Source organism: Somniosus microcephalus, chromosome 3, assembly GCF_052327205.1.
Source record: "Somniosus microcephalus isolate GS21.2 chromosome 3, FLI_Smic_1.0, whole genome shotgun sequence".
In the NCBI taxonomy this organism is placed as follows: Eukaryota; Metazoa; Chordata; class Chondrichthyes; order Squaliformes; family Somniosidae; genus Somniosus; species Somniosus microcephalus.
In genome coordinates this window covers 113,510,574-113,527,318 of record NC_140989.1, presented here as the reverse complement: position 1 = coordinate 113,527,318, position 16,745 = coordinate 113,510,574, and the positions used below count along the sequence as shown (strand labels likewise).

The 16,745-nt window shown below is 45.4% G+C and overlaps 1 protein-coding gene across 1 annotated transcript in view; it reads right to left on the bottom strand.

Moving 5' to 3' along the window:
- Positions 1–10,023: 10,023 nt before the first annotated feature.
- The window catches only part of LOC147121271 (potassium/sodium hyperpolarization-activated cyclic nucleotide-gated channel 2-like), a 91,854-nt gene continuing 85,132 nt past the window's right edge, over positions 10,024–16,745 (bottom strand). The window contains exon 6 of the mRNA XM_085981499.1: positions 10,024–10,573. Coding sequence (XP_085837625.1) covers positions 10,409–10,573 — 165 coding nt within the window. The 3' untranslated portion in view covers positions 10,024–10,408. The remainder of the gene's footprint in view (positions 10,574–16,745) is intronic.

Sequence of the window (16,745 nt, the reverse complement as noted above, 5' to 3'; positions counted from 1 at the left end):
CCAGTTCTCTATCCAAGTCAATACCTTGCCCCCAATCCCATGTGCCTTAACTTTACACGCTAATCTCTTATGCGGGACCTTATCGAAAGCCTTTTGAAAGTCCAAACACACCACATCTCCCTTATCTATTTTACCAGTTACATCCTCAAAAAATTCCAGTAGATTAGTCAAGCATGATTTACCTTTTGTAAATCCATGTTGACTTTGTCCGATCCGGTCACTGTTTTCCAAGTGCTCTGCTATTACATCTTTTATAATGGACTCTAGCATTTTCCCCACTACCAATGTCAGGCTTACCAATCTGTAATTCCCCCTTTTCTCTCTACCACCTTTTTTGAACAGGACTAGAGGTGCAGGAGGAACAAGCCGCTCAGTACTCCTCATCTGATGAGGATTGCAATGGTGAGGAAGAGGAGAAAGATGGGGCACACAACGCTAGACCAGCCAATTACATTGCTGCTCGAGATTCCAGGGATGTCCTAATAGCTCAAAGATTCAGTTAGTCACTCACACTGGACTAAAGTAACTATAATGAACCCCACCCCGACACCACCACTACCACTTACACAAGCAGTCCTGTACCCATCATCCACTCTTTCCACATCCGCTAATTGGTGTCAGTTAATTCATGTCTTCACATTCAGCACCAAACAAATGAAAAGCAGAGTTGTCACTCGCCATTCAAGAATGGGGAACAAGGGAAAGTGGTGCAAAGTACTAAATTTAATGTGATATAAGAAATTAATGAAATTAACAAATATTCAAAAACACCCATTTGCATACCCTTGGTGAAATATAAAGCTTTTCTTTTTCTGTCTTTGGCACTTCTACTTGGTGCAATCCCTGTGGCATCAGAAGAGGTAGTAGCAGGCTGCTCTGATCCTTGCTCTGACTTTTGAAGTGTTCACGGTGTTGTGTCGGTACCTTTTTTACCTAGGCACAATTAGATCTCAGAACTCAGAGATTCAAACATGAAGTGCTTTATTCGAAGGGAAAGGGAAGTTCTGGAGAGTTCCGAACAAAGAGAGCTAAACTTAACCAAGAGAACACCCAACCATTTATCTGCTGTGACAGCGCCACCACAGGTAGGAGAACACACAATACATACCATATTCCTTCCCTCTTAAATGGAAGGTCCACATTATTCCTCAACAGGTAAGTTACTTTCAATGCACTCAACTAACCTCGGGTAGAGGTAGACTGCCTCAACCCCTGAATTTACCCTGGGGTTTATTCTGCCCCAGTCTTGTGGGTAAGTCGCTAAGCCTACAGATCCAAGCGTCTTGGAGGCCGCCGTTCTCTGACAGGATACCGGCGGTCATCGCTGGCTTCCACAGCAGTAGGCATTGACACAGGCCTAGATGGAGAAGGTGCCTGTGTCAGTCGAAAGTCAGGAGTTTGCACAGGTGGAACAGTCTCTTTGACTTCCTGTGTTGGAGAAGAGCACTGTGGCAAAGGATGCTAGTTTGCGGTATCATCCGGAAACAGTTCAGGCCAACCAGCCATTGGAGCCTCTGTGGCTGGCTCTGCTCCTAGCAACAGTTGATCTGTGTGTCTTCTCCAGATGACGTCCTCAGCCGTCTCAAACGTGTAAGACACAGGGCCCGTCTGCGCGATCACCGTAGCAGGAACCCATTTCGGTCCAGTGTTGTAGTTTCGAGCTAGGACGTGCTCTCCCGGATGAAACCGTCTCTCCTTGGCTCTTTTCTCTCTCTTTTCAACTTGAGCTTGTTGTTGACGATGGACAACCTGCTCTGCCCTTGGAGGTTTGAGTAAGTCAAAACTTGTCCGCAACTGCCTCTTCATCATGAGCGAAGCGGGAGAAGTTTTGGTTGTGGCATGCGGCTCGTTCCTGTAGGACAACAGGAAGCTGTTCAGACATTGGTGGATTGAGCCCTGACCTTGCGATGCCTTCAAGGCGTGCTTCAAAGTTTATACGAACCTTTCTGCCTGGCCGTTACTAGAGGGATGATAGGGCACAGACCTGATGTGTTGGACACCATTCACATGCAGGAAGGTTGCAAACTCCTGTGATACAAATTGTGGACCGTTGTCACTTACGAGTTGTTCCGGTGAGCCATAACGGCTGAACATCTCACCAAGTTTCTCAATTGTTTTCTCTGCCGTGGTAGACCTCATCACAGCGACCTCCGGCCACTTGCTACGAGCGTCCACAACCACCATAAACATCTTCTCTTCTAAAGGACCGGCGAAGTCCACATGTACTCGCTGCCACACTTCTGCAGGCCAATCCCAGGGGTGTAAGGTTGCCAGCTGTGGAACATTCCGGACCCTTTGACATGGGGAACATGTTTTGGCTTTGTCCTCAATATTCCCATCGAGACTTGGCCACCAGAAGTAGCTTCTTGCCATTTCCTTCATCCGAACCATCCCACTGTGGCCTGTATGAAGTTGTTGCAGTATAGGTTCCCTCAGAGGTGGCGGAATGATGACACGGCGTCCCCAAAGAAGACAACCTGCCTGGACGGAGAGCTCATTTCTTTTTGAAATGTAAGGTTTCAAACTAGGAGAATCTCCTATAGCTCTCCCTCGAATAACATCGTCCATTACCTCAGACAGGACTGGATCATTGCGGGTGTACCTTCGCACCTGAACTGCAGTGACAGGTGCTCCCTCCACTTGTCTAAAGTAGAAGATGTCTATCTGACGAGGCTCTGGGGGAGTAACAGGCAAAGGTAGCCTCGAGAGACCGTCTGCGTTGCCGTGCAAGTCTGATTTGCGATATTTGATGTCGTATGTGTGTCCTGACAACAGTAAAGCCCACCTTTGCATCCTGCTTGCAGCGAGAGATGGAATTCCGGTGTGGGGCCCGAAGATTGAAGTCAATGGACGGTGGTCCATCAGGAGTGTGAACCTTCTCCCAAACAGGTACTGATGAAATTTTCGAATTCCAAAAACGATTCCCAAGGCCTCGCGCTCGATCTGCGCATAGTTACTCTCGGCCTTGTTCAAGGTGCGTGATGCGAAGGCGATAGGTTTCTCTTCACCCGAAGGCATGATGTGGGATATGACTGCTCCCACACCATATGGTGATGCATCACATGCTAGCTGCACGGGTAGCTTTGGGTCGAAGTGTGTCAGGACCTCCGATTTCAGCAATGCTTTCTTTGCTTCGGCAAAAGCTGTTATGTATTGTGTGTTCTCCTCCCACCTGTGGTGGCGCTGTCACAGCAGATAAATGGTTGGGTGTTCTCTTGGTTAAGTTTAGCTCTCTTTGTTCGGAACTCTCCAGAACTTCCCTTTCCCTTCGAATAAAGCACTTCATGTTTGAATCTCTGAGTTCTAATCGTGCCTCGGTAAAAAAGGTACCGACACAACAAAGTGATGACGAGGAGCGGATGAATCTGCGTACGTTACGGGTGCAGTGAGTAAACAGAAATTTAAATTTGAAACGTGAGATGGCTACTATATTAGGAAACATCGGTGATTTTGATGAAAATGTGGAGCAATGGAGCGCTTATACGGAATGTTTTGACTATTTTGTCTTGGCGAATGCGGTGGCAAACGAAAAGGTCGTGCCTACCTTTTTGAGTGTAATGGGGCTGAAGACATTCAATTTACTTCGTAGCCTTGTGCAGCCAGATAAGCCAGGAACTAAAACATATAAGCAACTAGTGGAAATTCTTGGAGCACATTTTTCACCAAAACCTCTGGTTATTGCTGAGAGATTTAGATTTCACAAACGGAATCAAGAGGAGGGGGAATCAGTGACGATGTTTACTGCTGCTTTAAAAAGGTTGTCGGAACACTGCCAGTTCAAGGAGGTGCTGAATGACACCATTAGAGACAGACTTGTGTGTGGTCTGCAAAGTGCAGCCACACAGAAGCGCCTTCTTACTGAGGACAACCTTACTCTTGAAAAGGCCATTGAAGTTAGTGTCTCCATGGAGATGGCGGAAAAGGAGGCTCGCCAGTTGAGTTCAACAAGGAGAGTTCACAAGGTGTTGTCTGAGCCTAAAGGTGCGCGGAACGGCACATGTTACCATTGTGGGAAAACGGGCCATCACGCTAATGACTGCTGGTGTACGGAGCTGGAATGCCAAAATTGTGGCAAAAAGGGTCACATTGAACGCGCTGTAGAGGTTAAAAAAAAGAACAGACAGAGCTGGGAAGCATGGAAGCAAAATGTCTGTATTTGGACAAGAGAGCTAAACTTAACCAAGAGAACACCCAACCATTTATTTGCTGTGACAGCGCCACCACAGGTGGGAGGAGAACACACAATACATAACACACGGCTGACGACTTCTGGGTGTTGGAGCTTGTGAGGGCCCTGCAAATGACTGCTCCATCTGCACAGGGGTAGACTGGGCCAGCGGGAGAGGAGGCAGCATGTTGGGTTGAGGTGGGGCAATGGGTGAGACGGGCAAACGCTTTGAGAGTAGTATGCACTATCATCTCCCTTATCGCCATCCTCCCTCTCTTGGGCCAACAGAACATCATGCCTGCCTCTCTGTGGAAAAGCAGCTTGGAGGGGATCAGTGATGCCTTGGAAGCCCACATCTAATCCAGCTGTCAGCCTATGTAAACCAGTAGACATGTTGGCGTTCAGAGTTTGCAAGGCTGTCGTCTGGGCCTGCACGGACTCATTAGTCCACCATGATTCAACTTCCATAGAGGATGCCAGTTTCTCAGTGGAAGATTGTATCTTCACAAGGGCCTGTGACGTCACTCCATAAATGTTTGAGCTGGATTCCTCCATCCTCTGGGACATTGTGGAGAGTGTGCCTCGTAGGGCTGCCAGTATCTCACACAATTGCTGCTGACCCTCTATCATTCTCATTTTAATTGATGGCCCCCTCCCCGGGTTCAGGATCTCGGTCCAGCTGAGCAGAGCTTGGAGAGGATGGCCCTCTCCAACGTGGACTCGCCACAGCTGTCCCTGCCACCACTCTGGTCATGCTCACTTGTAACGTGCGATTCACCTGGTGACATCCCACCTAACTGTGTAAGCGGTCCCATCGATGTGCTCGTATCTGCGCTGGTGCCTGCCACATATGTGTCCTGTGATGGTGCACCCTCAGCAGGAATGAGCTCCTCTGAGGTATCATCATCATCTCTGGGCAGGGGCTCCTGTTCCTCGGTGATGGCCCTGGAGGAGAGAAGAGATGGATATGATTTAATCATGGGACTGTACAAATGTTGAAATGCACATTATTAAAATGATCATATTTGATAAAGTGTTGAAGTCAACTCAAGGTGACTTTGTCTGGTAATGTGGGTCTGAGAGATTAATGCTGTCACCCTGCAGAAACTCACTACCATTCTCGCCATCTCCGATGTTGAAGGAGGCAGAGATGTCGCTTATCTCTAAGGCCTCCTCTCCCGCTGTGGTGAGCTCCAAGATCTGTGGGGGTCCATCTCCAGTCCTTGCTCTCTCCCTTGTATTCTGTGCTCCCTTCTCCTGCAAGGGAGATGCAACAGACCTACGAGTGGCTGTAAAGCATGTGTGCACCTAATGGATGCAGTGCATTCGGTGAGGGTGACAATCAGGCAGATGCATCACGAGTGGCACTGGCATACATTTGAGGAACGTGTTGACAGTGCCGTTTGAGGATGTGAGCTGAGAATCAGGGGAGCTGACTTGAGGTGGTGTCAGATTACATGAAGATTGGGGTGAGTAGCAGTGGTGGATGGAGAAAGGGGGAGATGAGGATGTGCACTGAAATGGAACAATTGGTGCTGCTGAAGGTTAAGTCGGCGTGAGGAGTGATGTGAATGGAGTACGCTTGACAAGACAAAGAGATGGGGGTGCACTAGAGGATGAAGGTGAATCTGCAACTTTGCTCACCTTTGCTGATAAGGTTGTCATTAAAATGCTCTACGCCCACTCATGCGCAGTGGAGACGCGAAACATGGAATAAAAACGATAATGAGGTATCCCTGTTGAAATTGGACATTCCCACGCGTCCCATGATGTTGCGCGTTTGTTGACCGCTGTCAGTCCCCCCTGTTCTGTTCCCGTCTCCACGTTAATATCGGGCCTCTGCCTTTCAAACCAACAGTAGCTTCTCAGAGAGAACCAATGTGGATTTGTAATGGGTAAGTCATGTATAACAAACCTAGTTGAATTTTTCAGGACATAATTAATGTGGTAGATAAGGGAGTGTATATGGATGTTATTCATATGGGCCCAGAAATTCAGGTCGGAGGCTTCCCGCGGGTGCAAGCCTCTGACCTGCCCTTACCTAACGCGCCGGCCGTTGTGCTGTGGGCCCACGTGAGATTCCGATCCTGGGCCACCTCCAACTGCCGGATCGCGGTGCTTGCGTATCCCAGGGGCGCAGTTAGTTCGAAGCGTCCCCTGGGATCACGTGGGCCATGGAGAGCCAATGGTAGCAGGGAATGCCCATTCATAAATTTGACAGGAAGAGCTGTCAAAACTATAAATACAAATCAGCCCCAAAACATAACCAAAACTTCAAATAAATTTTTTTTAAATCACACTTTTAAAATAACTATAAATTACATAAAATAACTATTTTAAACAATAATTTAAATTTTTGAAAAAATTAATTACAGTTTCTAACGGGGCTAAAAATAATCTTACCTTTCTTTAAAGTATTTAAAAATAATAAACCTGTGGAAAAAATATTTTAATTTTACTTAATTCACCACTTACCTTGTTAAAACCAGGCCTTGCGATTGCTTTTTAAAAGTGCAACTCCTGGAGACTTACCTTCCCGGAGAAACCTGCAAAAAAAACGGAAGTTCCAGACGCACGCGCTGCCTCTCCGGCGCACACGTTCGACCTGTGAACCCCTTCCTTTAAGGGAATGGAAGTTCCTGTTTCTCGCGCATGTGCAGTGCATGCACGAAACCGGCACTTTCGTTGGGCCTACGCGTGAGTACCCTGCGCGTACTCACCCATGGGGACCCGAATTTCTGGGCCATTAATTTCGATAAGGTTTCATATAAGAGACTGTTAACAAAAATGAGGACACGTGGAATTGGCGGTAACCTATTAAAATGGGTAGGGAATTGGTTAGGAGGTAGGAGATGGAGAGTAAGGATAATGGGTATGTACTCACATTGTCAGAATGTGACTAGTTGTGTCCCCCAGGGATGAGTGCTAGGGACTCAGCTTTTCACTATATTTGTAAATAACTTAGATGAAGGAACAGGGAGCTATATATCCAAGTTTGCTGATGACACCAGGTTAGGTGGTAAAGTAAATGGTATAGATGGGAGCAGAAAATTGGAAAGGGACATTGATAGATTAAGTGAGTAGGCAAAACTAAGACAGATGGTGTTCAATGTGGGGAAGTGTGAGGTCATCCACTTTGGACCTAAGAAAGACAGATCATAGTATTTTCTAAATGGTGAGAAGCTAGGAACTTTGAAGGAGCAAAGAGATTTAGGGGTCCGAGTACATAAATCACAAAGCTAGTGGACAGGTACAAAAAACCATTACAAGTGCTAATGGAATGTTGGCCTTTATCTTGAGGGAGCTAAATACAAAGGAGTAGAAGTTACGTTACAGTTATATAAAGGCCTGGTTTGATCCCATTTACAGTACTGTGTTCAGCTCTGGGCACCGCACCTCAGGAAGGATATATTGGCCTTGGAGAGGGTGAAGTGCAGATTCAGCAGAATGCTACCAGGGCTAAAAGGGTTCAATTACAATGACAGGTTGCATAGACTAAGCTTGTATTCTCTTGATTAGAAGATTAAGAGGTAATCTAATTGAGGTGTTTAAAATAATGAACGCAGTTGATAGAGTAGATTGAGAGAAACTATTTCCTCTGCAGGGGGAGGGGGTCCAGAACAAGAGGACATAACCTTAAAATTAGAGCTAGGCCGTTCAAGGGTGATGTCAGGAAGTACTTCTTCACACAAAGGGTAGTGGACATCTGGAACACCCTCCCCCAAAAAGCTGTTAAGGCTAGGTCAATTGAAAATTTCTAAACTGTGATTGATAGATTTTTGTTAGGCAAGGGTATTAAGGGTTACAGAACCAAGGTGGGTAGATGGATTTAAGATACAGATCAGCCATGATCCAATTGAATAGCAGAACAGGCTTGAGGGGCTGAATGGCCTACTCTTGTTCCTATGTTCTCCAGGAAGGTTTAGAAATATTATAAGTATGAATTTAAAAGTAGTTATATGGACTGGAATACATTACAGGGTAAAGTTAAAATAAACAGGTTAACATCCTCCATTAAAATAGTGGATAGGGCAATGTCAATGAACCAGGGTTTCAGACGAACTTCCACCAAAGTTATGACAATATAATAGAAGAAGGAAATTAATCTCCATAAACTAGCAGTTAACAAGCCCATAATTGTTTTCTGTGCTTTTGTTATTTACGTATCAGTACAAATCACTTATAGGTGATGATAGGTGAATTTAAGAACAGATTTTTTTCCACCAGTTTATGAACTACACGTTTTTGTCATAGTTTATTGCATAATGAAAATATATTTCAGTGCGATGAATAATAGGGATTATTCTAATAATACCAATTTTGGAAAAGACATGTATAATTTATGATATAATAAGATATGTATATTGGACGGTTCCCTATTCTATACTGTAAAATACTATGGCTTGTAATTGGCAGTCAGCGGCGAAGCAAAGGCGCTCACCGCTGGAGCCAAAGAAAGTTGCCCACAAAGATCTCACGATCTATATGCCGAGAAATTTGCCTTTTTCGACGTTCAATTGATTGCAGCACAGTGTAATGGGAATTCCTATGGCAATGCTGCAGTGACGTCAACAAGCTGTCTAAGCAGCAGAATTCTCAGACAGGAAACCAGGAAATGAGAAACTGCTTTTATTCAGACATTTTAAAAATGTTACACACCAAAATAAAGGTTGGACACTCACTTGGGGATAAGATAGAAGCTGAAATATCATGAACAAACTTTTTAAAAATTAAGTTTTTAAAAAATTGTAATTTTTATTATAATGGAAAAATTTGACACTCCACAAATATAAAACTTAGTTTTTCAGGCCAGAACGTTTGCTTAGCAGTCAATACACTATTAAAACCCCAGTTACACCTATTCCAATAAGGCTTAACAATTTAAAGGGGTATTTAACAGCGATATTACTGTGGAAAAGCTCAAGTTTTCATCAGTTTCACTGATTTCCGGCTATGCGGGGCGGTGGGGGGGGGGGGGAGGGGGGAGGCGAGCGGGGGATCCACAGCTCAGCCAGTATCAGAGCACTGAATGACTGACCGCAACTTCAGGATTTCTGCGTTTAGATGCACATGCACTAAACCCTGACATTGTGGTCAGTTTCAGAGGGTTAATGACGGCAAACGCTGGTAGTTCACCGTCATTACCCACCGCAAATTCTGGGCCAATGTGAATCACAAATATAATTAAGTAAATTCATGTAGCATGGACTATAAATGATGAAATGATAGAATCTCACTGTAGGCAACGGCGGAATATTTACCAGTGCTAAGCAATTAGATTTACTTCGCTTATAATTCTAATTCATTCTTAATTGTTACAGATGAGGTCACATGCAGCCAGTATAGTGTAAAATGTTTTAGAAGTGTTCTGACCTACCTCCCAAGAATGCTCCATCAGTCAACTTCTTTGAAAAATCTAGTCCCTCCATAAGCATCGTACCTCTCTCAATAAATAACATATAGTTGCCAACTGCACCTTCATGAAAGAGGACCTCACCACTTTGAGCAACTTGAAATTTCAGTTTACTGAGCAATGCAATCATGAAGTTCTGATCACAATCCTTAAAAAAGGGGGCGTTGGCCACTAGACTGCTGCAGTTATGATGGATTACTTCCTAGAGTACACAACAAGAACAATTATTTTATTGCCTGTAAAACATAGTTTATTTTTGTTTGTTCTCAGGATGTATGTGGTACTGGGAAGGCTGCATTTATTGGCCATCCACTGTTGACCTGAGAAGATAGTGTCTATAAGATGGTTTGCTAAGTCACTTCATAGAGCATAAATAATCAACAACAACAACAACTTGCATTTATATAAGCGCCTTTAACGTAGAAAAACATCCCAAGGCATTTCACAGGAGCATTATCAGACAACATTTGACACCAAGCCACAAAGAGATATTAGGACAGATAGCCAAAAGCTTGGTCAAAGAGGTAGGTTTTAAGGAGCGAGTTAAAGGAGCCGAGGTAGAGAGGTGTTTAGGTTTAAGGATGGAATTCCAGGCAATTAGTGTGCAAATCGAGCAAGTTCTTAAAAATAATTAGGAGGCTAAGGGTGAGATGCTGTATGTTCGAGGCAAATGGCAGAGTAGCGTAAATCGACCAGCAAGTTCTGAAGAATCGCAACTCACGCCATATATCATCTTCTCCTGAACTTGCTGGCCGATTTACACATTAATAATAGCATATGTCGTGAACTCAGGAAAAGTTGGCCCATGAAGAACCATGTAAATGTTTTTACAACTCATCAATTACCTGTTTAAGTGACTCTGAAAGTTCCCCTAGGATAACTGTTTCATCAAACCATTTCCCTTTAAATTGCTGGGCCAGCTGATTTAAGACTCTCAACCGAAGTTTCTTGGGTAGTTGATGGTGGCGCAGGAATTCCTTATACTCATGGAGCTGACAAAAATAATTTTAAAAGATGAAGTTAATCATGAAAAAGTTTGCACACAGAACTCTGTCATTGCTCATGAAATACATGGATATTTAAAATGAGGCTTTCACAGTGTACTTCCACCTCATATCAGCCATCAAACCAGAAAGCGCGATATTTAATGATTTGATCATTGTAATGCTCCAGCATAAGCACAGTATATATTTATTTACTTAGTAGTGCATTCCAAATTTGTTACAACCCTATTTCTTGTAAAACTGAGTCAATCTTCTTGACCTGATAAATAATGATATGAAAAACAAATGTGAAGAGGTATACAGAACAAATGGATATTGCTGCAATTTAACAATCTCACTTTAGGAGAACCTGCTCTGGTCACAATATGTAGAGATGTCATAAAGCATTCATGAAGACTTTGGTCAATATATCCAGCAACATAACTTTATGAACATACTTACAATGTCATTATATATAGCAATCAGAGACATTCTTCCTTTCAAATTCCAAATGCTAAGATTAATTAGTTAAACTATTAGAAATGCCACAAAATTAATGAATGTTCTGCACTAGACAGCTGCTATAAACTTCATTAAGCATCTATCATTAATACATTGCCAGACTGTTGGCAAGATGTCAGCATATTCAAGAACAAGGTTAAATTAAACCGATCTGCACAAGGTAGTTAACTCACCTTTAGGTCTAGCAGCCCTCATCACCCACTGCCACTTGTGGGATATCCTACAAGTGGGATATCCTGCCACAAGTAATATCGGAACTATCATCCGGACTTAAGACATATATCGCCATTCTTTCATTGTTGCTGCCTCATAATCCTGAAATGCTCTACCTAATATAATTGTGAGAACACCATCATCAAAGACTGAAGCTGTTCAAAAAGGTGGCCCACCAGCACTTTCTCAAGGCAACAAGGGATAGGCAATATATATAGCTTTGCCAACGTTGCCCACACACCCACGAGCAAAAATGAACCATCATGGGCAATCAATTGGATGGTGTTAGCAGTGGCAACTACGATCTCAGGACACTGGTAGCAGCCTCTGCATCCTGCCCTGACGTTTGCACCTATTTTGTACACCTGTGCTTTCCACTGAGTACGATTGCATAGCCTTGGAATTAGTCCCCACACATGGAAACTCAGTGCCACAGGAAGTTTAGTTTCCCAGTTTTATGTCTCCAATACTAACCTTAATTTCCTAAATTAACCTAATATTATTTTCATTTCCCAGGAGACTGAGTTGCTGGTTTCGCTTGGCTAGAGCTACAGAGGTGGCAACTGCTGGTATCTACGCACAGGGTTCATGGAATTTTAGGCAACATTGATATCATCTGAAAAGAAGTTGTTCTTGTTAAATCCTTGTTGGTAGTTATGCTTTGGGGCTTTGCTTTTTGCATTAAGGTCAGGAATTACCCTCATGGTTCCGTGTTATCTAATGAAACCAGTTACGGCGTCCTCTACCAGACAGCAATAGTAACTCAGTCAGTAGGGTCTGTATATTAATAGATAATGCAGACAGGAAATTTTAATAACAAATGCAGGCTATTCAGCCCACTAATGCTGCCCCATCTTAATAGATTCAACCACATCTTCATGCCTTGTTACTATATCCATCTATTAACTCTTACATTAGAAACACATCTATTTGTCTCTTGAACTGTTTTTTTTAATCATTCATGGGATGTGAGCATCGCTGGCAAGGCCAGCATTTATTGCCCATCCCTAATTGCCCTTGAGAAGGTGGTGTTGAGCCACCTTCTTGAATCGCTGCAGTTCGTGTGGTGAAGGGACTCCCATAGTGCTGTTATGGAGGGAGTTCAAAGATTTTGACGCAGCAGCGATGAAGGAACGGCGATATATTTCCAAGTCAGGATATTGCGTGACTTGGAGGTAATAGTGTTGGCATGCGTCTGCAGCCCTTGTCCTTCTAGGTGGTAGAGGTCATGGGTTTGGGAGGTGCTGTTGAAGATGCCTAGAGATGCTGATGCAGTGTATCTTGTAAATGGTACACACTGCAACCATGGTGCGCCGGTGGTGGAGGGAGTGAATGTTTAAAGTGGTGGATGGAGTGCCAATGAAGCGGGCTGCTTTGTCCTGGATGGTGTCGAGCTTCTTGAGTGTTGTTGGAGCTGCACTCTGTTGGACGTCCTGGAGAGATGTATGTTGGACATCTTGCGGAGTTAAGGCTTGACAGTCGAACTTCTTTGGGTTAAAAATTCAGGGGCTTTATGCCACCGTTACTGGAGAAAAATAGCAAAAATGAGGGCGGCGGTTGCTCTTTCGTCAGCTGATGGCGGGTCCCACAGCATCCTCCATTTCCCAGGCCCGGCAGCACTGCTGGTAAGATCCATTGCCCTGCAAATTAAAATGAAGGAGAGGTGACGTCGCCACGGTGAACCTCAAGATTCAAGATCATTTTATTGCCATATGTAACTAGTACAAGGAATGCTTACTCCCCATTCACTCCCACAATACAAGCATATAAATATAAAAGCAAAAAATAAAAACAAGTATAAATAAAAACAATAAGCAAATAAGCAGAAAGTATAGCAATAACAGTCCAAGTTGCAGGATATGATGAATAGTGCAAAAAAGCTTCAATTACCACTGGAAATAATAGTAATGTAATATGATAAATATATGGTAATATAAGTATAATATATATATTTACATAAACATATAACTATAATATATGGGGCAGTGCGGTTAGCAGTTCAGTAGGCGCACTGCCTGTGGATAGAAACTGTTCTTAAACTTGCTGGTCCTGGTTCGGATGCTGCGGTACCGACGTCCGGACCGCAGGAGGGAGAACAGTTTGTGCCCAGGGTGATTGGGGTCCTGGATGATGGAACGGGCCTTGTTCCGGCACCTGGTCTGGAAGATCTCCTCGATGGACGGAAGTGCACACCCGATGATCTTTTCTGCCGTATTCACAACTCTCTGGATGGCTTTCTTGTTCTGTGCAGTGGTGTTACCATACCACACACTGACACCACTCATCAGAACACTCTCTATGGTGCCGCGGTAAAAGTTCACAAGCCACTGTGTGCTTATGCCGCATTTCCTCAGGCACCGTAGAGGGTAGAGGCGCTGGTGTGCCTTCTTCAGCATAGCCTCAGTTATTATGGTTCCAGGCCAGGTCATCAGAGATCTGCAGTCCCAGGAATCGGAGGCAACTGACGACTTCCACTGGTGTCCCGTCTATGCTGATGGGGCGATGGTTCCCTCGGTGGCTTCTGAAGTCCACGATGAGCTCCTTAGTCTTGCCAACGTTCAGGGCAAGGTTGTTGTCATTGCACCATCTCATCAGCTGGACTATCTCATCTCTGTACTCCATCTCGTCATCGTTGCTTATCAGGCCAATTACTGTGGTGTCGTCGGCAAACTTGATAATCCGGTTGTTGCTGTGTATGGCTGTACAGTCATGTGTAAACAGAGAGTACAGCCAAGGACTGAGGCAGCAGCCTTGTGGCGCTCCGGTGTTGAGGACCAGAGTGGATGAGGTGTTGTTCCCTATTTTCACCACTTGAGGCCTACCAGTCAGGAAATCCAGAATCCAATTGCAGATGGGGGTGCCCAGTCCTAGCTCCCTCAGTTTCAGGACCAGCTTGGAGGGAATAATAGTATTAAATGCAGAGCTGTAGTCAATGAACAACAGTCTGACGTAAGTGTCCCTCCTGTCTAGGTGTTCCAGGGCAGTGTGTAGTGTTAGGGAGATGGCATCGTCTACAGACCTGTTCGCCCTGTATGCGAACTGGAACGGGTCCGAGGAGTCGGGGATGATGCTGCTTATGTGTGTCATGACCAGCTTTTCCAGGCACTTCATGGCTATAGGTGTTAGAGCCACGGGTCGATAGTCATTGAGGCCTGTTACCTTGGTCTTCTTAGGTAACAGCACAATGGTTGTCTCCTTGAAGCACACTGGTACAACAGACTGCTGCAATGAGATGTTAAAAATGTCCGTGAACACAGGAGCCAGCTGGTCTGCGCAGGTCTTGAAGACACGGGGTGAAACCCCATCTGGGCCGGCTGCCTTCCGTGCTTTCACCCTCCTGAAGGTTCTCCGGACCTCGGATTCAGTCAGCTGTAATGTGTAATCCTTTGGGTGGCTGGGGGTTTTGATGGCCGGCTCAGTGTTCTCCCTCTCAAAGCGAGCATAAAAAGTATTCAGTTCGTCTGGTAGGGAGGGATCGGTGTTGGTGACTCCCGCTGAGCTCCCCTTGTAGTTGGTGATGGCCCTTAGTCCCTGCCACATGCGTCTGGCGTCAGAGCCCCTGCCGTACTGAGACTCTAGTTTGTTCTTATAGTCTCTTTTTGCTGCTTTGATAGCCTTTCTGAGGTCATACTTGGCCTTCTTGTACAGTTCGGTGTCCCCTGATTTGAAAGCGGTACGCCGTTCTCTTAGTTTGTTGTGGATGTCTGAGTTCATCCATGGTTTGCAGTTAGGAAATAAACGGACAGTCTTGGTAGGAATGCATTCATCCACCAGTCTGTTAATGTATCCAGTAACATGGCCTGCGTACACATCCAGGTCTGGGTTCTTGAAAACACTCCAGTCCGTTATTTCCAACCCGCCCTGCAGTTGTAGTTCTGTGTCCGCTGTCCAGCTTCGCACCGTTTTTACTGCTTTGGGTGTGCTCTTTAACTTCTGTTTGTAATCAGGAAGTAGGAGTACAGAAATGTGGTCTGATTTGCCGAAGCCCGGCCGAGCAATGGCACGGTAGGCGTGCTTTATTGTTGTATAGCAGTGATCTAGAGTTTTTCCATTTCTTGTCGGACAGGAGATGTGTTGAAAGTATTTCGGCAATACTTTCTTTAAACTACAATGGTTGAAGTCTCCCGCAATGATAGGAACTGCCTCGGGATACCGGTTCTGAAGTTTACTGACCTCGCTGTAAAGTTTACTCAGTGCAGCGTTTGCATCAGCTTGTGGCTGAATGTAGACTGCTGCCATGAGAATAGCAGAGATTTCCCTTGGTAAATAAAAAGGGCGACACTTAATTGTTAGTAGTTCTAAATTAGGTGAACAGTGTTGTGAAAGTACCTGGACATCCGTACACCAGTTGTTGTTGATCAGGCAGCAGACACCCCCACCTCTGTTCTTCCCCGTTGAATCAGCTGTTCTGTTGGCCCAAAACAGAAGGAATCCCTGGGGCTGCACCGCCTCATCAGGTATCATGGAGGTTAGCCACGACTCTGTTAGGAACATGGCACAGCACTCCCTAGTGTCCCGCTGTGAGGCGATACGGCAATTCAACTCGTCAATCTTATTTGCCAGAGATTGAACATTGGCAAGGAGAATGCTGGGCAAAGCTGGTTTCCACCCCTGTCTGCGTGATCTAACTAGCAGGCCTGCCCGCGACCCCCACCTGTGGGCTCGTCTGCACCTGCTCCCCGGGGCCTGATGGTTCTGGTCGAGGGGTGGACTCCCCTGCCCCCGCTGCTTTCCATTGTCCCTCAGCACCTCCACAGGAAAGTCTTTTGTTAAGTTTCTTGTTGTGATGTCTGTATTTCTGTAAAAAACCACTGGAATGTTCCGTAATTCCAAGAGTGTTTGGCGACTATATATAATAACCACTTTCGCGCTCAGGATACACATAATAATAAATAAAAAGCAACAGCGAACCTGCGGGAGACGAGGCGGTCGAGCGGCGGCGATGATAAAAGCGGCGGCGAGGCAGATAGGCCCAGAGTGGCGACGGCAGCAGCAGCGGTCCCGTGGTAGATGAGGCGGCGGCTGTGAGGCAGGTATGCCTATATTCGAGGCAGGTAAGCCCATAGGCGAGGCAGGTAGGCCCAGAGGTGAGACAGGTAGGTCTAGAGGCGAGGCAGGTTGGCCCAGAGGCGAGGCAGGTAGGCCCAGAGGCAAGGCAGGTAGGTCTAGAGGCAAGACAGGTAGACCTAGAGGCGAGGCAGGTAGGTCTAGAGGCAAGACAGGTAGGCCTAGAGGCGAGGCAGGTAGGTCTAGAGGCAAGACAGGTAGGCCCAGACCTTTGCACTGAGTTCAGCGCTGGGTCCTAAACTCGCCATGTAAACCTAGCATGTAGCAGACTGATAGAGGTGTCAGCACCTCTTAAAGAGACAGACTCATCTTTCAGGTAAACCTTGGACTGGGTTTTTTGATTTTTTGAAGTAGTGACTTGCTGCAATAGATGTTAAAA